Source organism: Ascaphus truei, chromosome 1, assembly GCF_040206685.1.
Source record: "Ascaphus truei isolate aAscTru1 chromosome 1, aAscTru1.hap1, whole genome shotgun sequence".
NCBI classification, from domain to species: Eukaryota; Metazoa; Chordata; class Amphibia; order Anura; family Ascaphidae; genus Ascaphus; species Ascaphus truei.
This window is the reverse complement of record NC_134483.1, coordinates 391606902-391616835: the sequence shown is the minus strand read 5'-3', so window position 1 is coordinate 391616835 and position 9934 is coordinate 391606902. Positions and strand designations below refer to the sequence as shown.

Below are 9934 nucleotides of genomic sequence, written 5' to 3'. Positions count from 1 at the left end.
ATATATATATATATATATATATATATATATATATATATATATATATATATATATATATATATATATAATATCAGGTTGGTGATGATACTTCATATATATTGATATAGATATCGCTTGATATTATATAGATAGATATTATATGTGTATGCTCATTTGCATGTATTGGCTCTGCAATTTTGCCTTACAACTTCTTGAAACCGCACACACCACTTGAACAGCAGGAAGGGATTATGTGTAATGATATTGAAAATAGCACACACTGGCATCTTTTATTTTACAAATCATTCCTGATCTTTAACGTATAGGTGTAAGCTTCAAGTATGGTCACGGCTTCGATCACACACAGGGTTAACATGCATACCCACTAAACACACCCGCAGTCATCGTTTATTAAAATCATTTGTGTCATCACTGTGTTCTTGGTAATAGTGTGTATGTGATTCAAACAACATCATTCACTTTTTGATGTATCTGTCGATCTATATATTTATATAATCTATGTATATATTTGTGTATCTATGTAATGCCTCCAAACAGGCCCTTACTGCATATTAAAGTCCTGCCTGGAATATTCTCAAGTGAAAGGCGAACATTAGAAAATTTCACAAACACATTCCCTAATTGGTAATTAATGCTCTGTTTGTCGTTCATGTTGCCTCATGTGAGCATAAATACCAACATGTACCATATAGAATGAAATTGTGTTCATATATAGATCACTTTATATTGTAATTACGCTCATGTACCTGTGTGTTAAACAACTTCAACTAATATGTAATCATAGCATAGAGGTGAACAGAGGGGGTTGTGGGGGGAAAAGAGGCAGCTCATGGGGTCATGGTGGGGTGAAGTGTTGGGGGAGGGGGTAGAGCTGGTAGAAGCTGACAATGTGAAGCAAAGTTCATGACACTAAGTTTAAATGCTAATTATATCACTCCTTTCACCAAACATGACACTATATATTACAACGTAGCTTAGTCATTAGTGTTTTAAATAACTATTGTAACGTCACTGATACGCCACCTTCTCACACCAGTAGCATCTGTGAGCGATACACTGCATGTGGTGCTAAGTGTCACCCACATTCCGTGCCACCCCTGCTACTCCTACATTGTGATACTCATTTGTAATAAATATCGTACAATGTTAAACAATTATGTTCAGAATTGTAAGTATAGATTATTGTTGAAATTCATGTCAGTGATGTCACTTATTGTGGCTGTAATAATGGCTAACATATGCAGTGTATGTAGAACACACCAGTGAATAGTAGGACACATACCTTAATACATATCTGCATTAACATTCTATGTAAGTAGTATGCTGTCCAAAATATGTATCTTCATCATGTTAACATGTACATTTGGTTTAAGATGGATAATGTACAGATCCACCTAAGCATTTGATTCTTGTATCGTTCATTAATGATGATATTTTAACATCACTACTCCCACTACAGATACTGTCATGTGTACATAATTCACATTAAGTAACTTTCTTTTGTTTTTAAAATATATAGTTGCTCCGCCAGCTCCTGTGTCACCTGTACCAGCTCCTGTGTCACCTGTGCCAGCTCCTGGGTCACCTGGGCCAACTCCTGTGTCACATGTGCCAGCTCAGACAGAACACGTGTCTTCACCTGGCTCATCAATGTCATCATCAAGAATGGAAGGTGAGTGTTTGACGTACACACCATATAATGTGTACATTGCCATGGCTAATTACATTGTTTCAAAGATGTGAGTTTCACATGTGATGAACTTATGAATAGTTAATGACACAGAGGAGATGTAAGGTTTCATTACACAACATGTATTTTGTGCGTTTTCAAGTAGCAACTCGGCGTTGTGATGTCACAACAATCTTTCATTCATTCATCATTCACACTGATTCGACACGTAATTGTGGGCAAAAGATTACAAATTTTATTGTACATAAATTTAACATAATATGTCAACATTTAATGTGTTCCACTATCAGAACAACTATCATTATAGCATAAAACAATGTTAATGTTCCATGTGAGTTGCTCATTTATGTTTTTATTTTTAGAACCAGATGTTTCCGATCACGGAGAAATTGACTCAAGTGACCATGAAGTTGTTGACACTCCTGGATTAATGATAATGGGTGTATCTAGAGAGGTACACGGAAAGAATCCCTTTGTAGGCACACCGCAGACCTTTATAGAATAAAAGTGGTCAGGGGAGAAAAATATTTATGTGTATAACAAATTATGTATTTCTTTACTTTTATTAAGTTCAGTGAAAGTGTAATAAAAACAGTATACGTTCTCGTACTTGGTTGAGTATACTGTGTTTAAAAATAGACTCTGAAAGGTCTATATGATCTACCATACGCCCCCTGGTAGCTTATGGATAGAAGATAGTTAGCTTCGAGACTGTTATAGGTCACTTTAATAGCCTGTATGTTATTGCTGCATCTCCGCCGGTAGTTGCGTCTAATAGTGGGGCAGATGCTAATATAGATTGTTGTTTGCTCGGTGTCTGGCTTGCTGTGGTGAGTTACACACAGTAGCCGAGTAATATCAGCGTATACAGATGATTATTTGTTTATCCCCGTTTGGACAGGTCAGACCTGTTGGGATTGCTGTAGGAGACCTACACACTTAGCGCACATGTAATCTATTTATGCCATCATGCTCGTTGTGTGTATACAATGTTGAGGCTAATTTTCATGCCCCTCGTGTAGGTAGGTATGGCTAGTCCCTATAGTGCCAGGTAACAAGAAAATATTCTGGTAACCACAGGATGCGGCAATGCAGAGCACAGCGGAACAACAGGACTCCACAGGACAGCAGCGGTGAAAATAAAAAGTTTCTTTATTGACACGTCATGGTGCAGACAGGTATGGGTGCAAAAGTCTCCTCCTCTTATGCGTTTCACGCCTGTGCAAAGATAAAATGTTTCAATTCTCACATTCATCTAACATGCTTATGCATTACACTTCCACACTGTTCGCTCGAAAGGAGAAGAAGACATGGCACTTTCATCTACATTGCAGAGCAATCCACGAAAATCTTACAAGTTTATGATTTATGAAGCCATCGAGTCAAAAATAGATAAAAAGGCTACAGTCAGTGAAATCTATGCCTTTATCAGGGAAACATATCCAGACTTCAAAGAAGCAGCCAATCAAAGAAATTGGAAAACTTCTGTCCGTTTCACTTTATCCGCAAATGAATGTTTTGAGCGTGTACCACACAGACAAGGTGAACGATATAGCTGCTGGCATGTTGCTCCCTCATTTAAAATTACAATGGAACATATCTTCTGCTAAATAGCCTATTCTTGCCTACTAACAGTAACATTGAACGCTCACAGACTGTGACGTCTGCTGACATACCTGCACCGTCCCTTCAACAAGACGAGATGCAAGATGGACATAACTTCTACAGTATTTGTCCAAACTTACAGGCACAATACGAGTGTTTGGATGAAAACAACGAAGATTTGTACCTACCTCCGCCCGTCTTGTTTCAACAACCCACTGCGGATCCATATGACGGTGTCACGGAGATGTGTCTTAATCAAGATTCCACGATTGATTCAACTATGGCTGATGTGCCTGTGCCTGACTGTAGTGATGTGTTGGAGCAAATGGATGTCTACAATAATGGTAAATAAAAATTTAATTATGCTTTTACATTAATAATATGTTAAAAATATGACAGGATCATCTGCATAATATACACAATTTTGTAGCCAAATGACTGGATAAAGCGTTAAATAGCTGACATGCTTACATACAGTGGCGACACATCTTATTCTAACACTGCCGCCACGGCAGTATGCGTGCGGGCCGCGTGGTGACGCGGCATGTCCGTGCGTCACTGTGACGTCACTGTCACGTGGCGCGCCCGGCTTCCCCGGCTTCCCCGACATCCCCTGAAGTTGAAGTGAGGTAAGCGGGGTTACGGGGAAGCAGAAGGGGCACAGCAGGAGCAGCCAGGGGGTCGGGAAGGGACAGAAAAATGCGCGCGAGTGGAGCGGAGTGCACGGTGGCGATGCGGCTGACGCGGCGGTCTAGTTCAGCGCCAGCCGGAGTAAAGCCCCGGTCAATTACGGGCAAATGTTAGAATACGATGTGTCGCTATAGTATATACAGTAGCTAAAAATAATAAGTCTTATTACAAATGACTACTTTAACATCCATGACAACACATTGGTGCCGGATTCATTATGAACTCATTATAATGGTATTAAAATCTAATGTTAGAACTGTTACAGTAACTGTAACACACACACACACACACACACTTCATTGTTGAACATTCAACATATGAAAACAATGTACGTGTCGCCGACATGTGACGTAGATACGTGCTCATGTCCCAATGCGTCCTGACAACGTTTACCGATGAGCCGCCACCCCCCCCCCCACCCGACGTGCGCGCGTGTCACAGTATTGGCTGTGACCGTAGCTTATTGTTACGGTCAGTGCAGTCTGTCATGCACACACGCTGGTAGGGCGGTGCGTGCACAGCGCTGTAGGCCAATGTTCATTCAGTGGGAGGGGTGTTTGCGCGACTTTCATGGTGCGTGAACATGACCTCACGCGTCTTGTTTACGCTCATTGGGTGAGCGTCCGTTTTGGGCATGGACACACGTCAGTTGACAACGTTAATATATGTACGTCTGTATAAGTTCCTTTTTTAATCTTCCATATATGTAGCTTACGCGATCATATGCGTACTGCTAGCAGCAGCAGCAGCATGGAGGGACATGTCTTGTACGCACAGCAAACACATCATCTTGCGCATGCGCTAATACTTAGTACACAAATTAGTGACGTGCGCGCGCAACACACTTTGTGCGCCCACATTATTATGTATTCAGGACTCGAAAGTCACATATCAGTAGTAATGCGAACAACGGCATTTTAAACTTAAAATTCTTCTGGCTGATGACATTTATCCTTGCTGTTGAAACATATATGTAACTTCAGCGTGAATATCGCCAATCATATTCATATGTGCTAAGCGTTATGACGATGCAAGATAGATACATGTGCAATGTTAAAACAGAATGTGTTTGCTTTATTTCACAGATGTTGGTTATGAATACATGGGGCCAATGTATGATTAGAGATGGAACAATCATAATATTACCTGAGTGTGACGCGTCTAAGCAATCAATTATAATCATATGTAGCAATGCTTGAGAACACTTTTGCGCTGATAACGAATATGCAATTTAAGTAGCCTTGTGTGGATTTTGAAACTAAGAACTAAGGGCCTCATGCAGTAAGCGACGAATATGTGAAATCGGCAAGCTTACCGATTAGTCATGTTATTGGCGATTTTCCCTCTCCGTATGCAGTAAGTGCCGAATACATTCAAAATCAAGCCGAAAACAAATCCGCCCACTCTCACGAAGATTTGCCGATCACACACAGGTGTATCGGCGTGCGTGGCGGGGTGCTGTTAGGTTGCCCAATCACAAATCTTGCTGAATCAGGCGAACCAAGCATGTATTGGATAGCGCGCCATATTTAAAGGCAACGTGTACTGGTAATCATTCTCTGTGTTGTTGGGAGTGAGAGAGAGAGAGACGCACAGAGCTGGGTGATTTAAGATTTGCATATTGACTGAGAGACTTGTTGTGTATTGTGAGAGCTTTGTCCTTTGTTGTTTTGTTTACATCTTTGTCTTGTTTTATATGTGGAAGTGTTTCGTGTGATTGGCTGTACATTTGTTGTCTGTTTTTTGTGAGTGCTGTAAGTATGCCCGCAAAGCGTGGGAAGAGTGATGCTGGTGGGAGTGGGAGTGCTACTCGTGCGAGTACGCGTCAGAGTGAACGTACTGTTCAGGGGAGTGATGTTGCTAGGAGTGCGAGTGGTGTTGCTGGGAGTGTGAGTGGTGTTGCTGGGAGTGTGAGTGCTGGTGCTAGGAGTGCAAGTGCTGTTGCTGGGAGTGGGAGTGCTGGTGCTAGGAGTGCGAGTGCTGTTGCTGGGAGTGGGAGTGCTGGTGCTGGGAGTGCTGCTGGTGGCACAGTTGCTGATGGGGTGTCTGGTGGTGGCGTGCTTGCTAGTTGCCAGCTTTTGGAGTCTCTTCCATTGGAAGAAGGAGAGTCCAGTCAGCACAAGCCAAGCTCTGAGCCTAAACCTGCTCGGAAGAAACGTGTGGAGAAGCCACGTAATCCTCGCTTCAATGACCAGGAAAATAGAGCTCTTGTCACTGGGATTCTGGAGCACTATGACAGTATCTATGGACATTTAGTAGGTAAGTGTACCTTTCCATTTATTCTTCAAATACATGTGATCCTAGGTCATCTGAGTTTTGTTCATATGCAAATATGGGTACAGAATGTCTATCTATGTTAATTATTGTGGAAACACAGCTTTTTATCATGCGTTACAAGGACAACTAAACACAGGCGTTCAATTTGCCATAACTGCATACAATATGAATGCAAGCTTGCTTACATGTCTAGGTTTAGTAGTGAATGCTCATGTGCTTCACATATTACACCTAAAACAGCATGTTTGCTATCTCTTGGAACAGCTACAGTAGCAGTGTAGGAAACTGTTGCTTGTATTATTATTAATTAACTTCATATATTTTCTATGTTTTTCAAGGGCGGACAAGTTTATCAAGCAAAAAAGAAATGTGGGACACAATAGTCATTGGTGTCAATGCGTGTGGGAATAGTGTCAGGGTCAAGGATAATTGTCGCAAGAGATTTGACGATATTCGGTCAAAATTAAAAAAAGAAAATACAAGACCATCGCGTGCATGCTACTGGCACTGGAGGTGGGCCAACACCACAACGTCTGATATTAACTCCATTGGAGGAGCTGCTTCGGGCAAAATTACTTCCCGTCGTCGTGGAGGGCTTGGCCGGTGACCGTGATATTGGAATTTATCCCTCACAATTTCCACCAGGTGAGAAATATTACTGTACTAGGCGTGTCGTTGCTTACAGTTATTTTGCATATTTCCGCTGCTTTTTATACTGTCTTCACAATATAAGCATACCTGCATCTATATATGTATATGTCTGATTCTGTATATATATATATCTCAAAATAGACATATATGTTGTAGTCCTACTAAAAGCAGTAACTAATATAGCACGTGCCATTGCGTGGTCATTTACATGTGAATTCCCAAAATGCATTGCTGCAGTGGAAGCAATTGATGGTGGGCGAAGATGGGGAACAACAGGGTAGTACACATGTGTAACACATGCTAATGAGAAATTATTACTAGCTACAGGTACAGAACATAAATATGTATAATATTATTGTGTATTTTATTTATTTTACTCCTACAAACACGACATTACTGCCTATTTTAAGCATGCATCAAATATATTGCATGCAACGGCCTACAAACATCACTTGCACTAACACATCTATAGTTGTTTATGAAAAGGTCCATTTTTGCTTTATGTCATATACAGACAGCATAATGAGGCACACGTAGCATATGTTATGTCATTGTGTTCATAACTTAAACACTGCAGATGACTATTTAGCTCCTCTACCATTGTGTTAAAGCAGCTGCAATTAATATGTCATCACAGCATACACGTCAACAGAGGGGGTGGGGTTCAGCACACACACAAATTACAGGGTCATCTTAGGGTCAACTTAGTTCACACCATTTTCACCTGTTTGAAGTAATTGAAAGGTCTGGCTGATTAGGGTTTTTGGGGAAGGGAATACCGTTCTTACAACCTGACTAGCACAACTGAAGTTAATCACACTCATTTGAAAGCTTAACTCTAGCTACTAAATGCCCCAACAAGTCATTAGTTATCAAACCGTACGTCACACATTAGTTCACTCATATCTATAGTTGAACTACTATCAACGACACATTATCACACACTGCATGTGTTGTCTTGTTGAGTGACAGCCACATTCAGGTGTGCCACATCTTCTATTAATGTACCACACATATCCTGTACCAAAAACAAAACTTTTTGCAATATGACCACCTTCATGATAACCATTGTGAATGTTCATCTCATGATAGTTATGTACATTATGATACTGATATGACTACACAACATATGATTTTTATGTACAAATTTAATCAATTTATCCTCACGCATTACTGCAGAAACATAGTATGTTGTATGTTAGGGAACTCAAAAGTTATAAGTACACAGGCATGTACATTGTTATTACAACTATTTATGTTCACTTTCACACACACATTTTCGGTTAAGGAACTGATGCTGTTAGGAACTCATAAATACAGAACATACAATAACTGTTTGTTCAATATTTACACATGTAAATGTACAACTAATGTTATTGTTATATATAGTTGCCCCTGGAGGACATGTGTCACCTGAGACGGAACAAGTGTCTTCACCTGGGTCATGCAGCTCAACACACCTAGAAGGTGAGTGTATCAGTTGGTGGCCATATAATATGTGCACTTCTATATGTTATGTTGTCATGTTCATTATTTGTTTTGCACATGTTCTTTAAATAGGATTACTTAGTGTCAGTGAAAATGAAGTGTAAGGCAACATGTATTGTGTTAGTGATGTTAACTATCATGTAGGAGTTCTCAGTTTAGAGCAAGTGTTCATTCATTCATATTTCATACTGAGTCCAAACATTATTCGTAAGTCAAGGTAGATTTTAATGTGAGGTTATGAAACGTATGGAAACATGTTAGGTGTTACTTATGACACAGTATAATGACATAGTAAAACAGCAGAGATTAACATGCCATTTAATAATGTGTACATTTATTTTTAGAACATGATGATGAAGATGATGATGATGATGCCGCCATAGACACAGAAATACAATCAAGTGACCATGAAGAGGTTCCAATTGAAACAGTTATACCGCCAAATCGTCCATCAACTAACACATACGATGCAATAGTAGCTTCTGAGGGAAAAATTGTGGAAGCAGAAAATCGTCGCCATTCTGATCTGATGACAGTGCTGGAAAGGATGATTGCACTGCAGGAAGAAACGATATCACAATTGGCACATCTCCACAGAGTCTTCATTGAAGTGCCTAAACAGTTGCAAAAAATCAACACCTCATTCGAAGCATTAGTTGTTCAGCAAACCCAAGCAAATTACTTGAGAATGACTACTGTACCACATTTCAACTTCAACACCTCACAGGCAGGATCTTTACATGCTGGTAATTTTTCACCACATGCATCTGAGCTTCATTCCCCAGGTCCGAATGTTACCGGTCAAGTAGCAGACATTGCTGTGCAGGTTCCTGACGACATCCTACCGCTGCCATCTGTACAAAATCAGGAGCTGACACCTACAAAGGAGGCGACAAAAACAAAACAGCACAAGCAGTTACTACTGACCAGTTTTTGGACACACACAAAAAAAGACACACATGAAACAGACCAACCATCACTTGTGCAGTGTCTACCAACTTGCTCACATGTGTCAGTGGGCACAAGCCCTGTCGGTGAGTCACTGGCCAAAAGCCCTGTCGGTGAACAGTCACTGCCCACAAGCCCTGTAGGTGAGTCACTGGCCAAAAGCCCTGTCGGTGAACAGTCACTGCCCAAAAGCCCTGTAGGTGAGTCACTGGCCAAAAGCCCTGTAGGTGAGTCACTGGCCACAAGCCCTGTAGGTGAGTCACTGGCCAAAAGCCCTGTAGGTGAGTCACTGGCCACAAGCCCTGCCCGTGAAGTGCCAGAGGCCACTCAAAGTGGCTCTGTTGTGGCTAAAGTTGTTGCAAAATGAAAAAGGAAAATCCAAGAGACAACAAGCAGGCCTGTTACTTGCTCTCAAAAGGAACAAAAAAAATAAATGGTATAATTCACTAAATATGTGTTTGGCCTTGTTTTGTTGACTTCAGATTATCTAATTAATATTGTATGTATGCTGAAGACTGTGTTGTTTCCAAACTTTCAAGTATGTTCTTGTACACGTGAAGTTTTGGAAATGTTAACAGTCCTAAT

At 40.6% G+C, this 9934-nt stretch overlaps 1 protein-coding gene across 1 annotated transcript; it reads left to right on the top strand.

Annotated features, from left to right (window-relative positions):
* Window positions 1-1665: 1665 nt before the first annotated feature.
* LOC142500887 (uncharacterized) lies at window positions 1666-9716 on the top strand. Its single transcript, XM_075610194.1, has 5 exons — window positions 1666-1672; window positions 2053-2144; window positions 3345-3639; window positions 8303-8380; window positions 8746-9716. The coding sequence occupies exons 1-5, from the start codon at window positions 1666-1668 to the stop codon at window positions 9714-9716; spliced, it is 1443 nt and encodes a 480-aa protein (XP_075466309.1).
* Window positions 9717-9934: the final 218 nt, after the last annotated feature.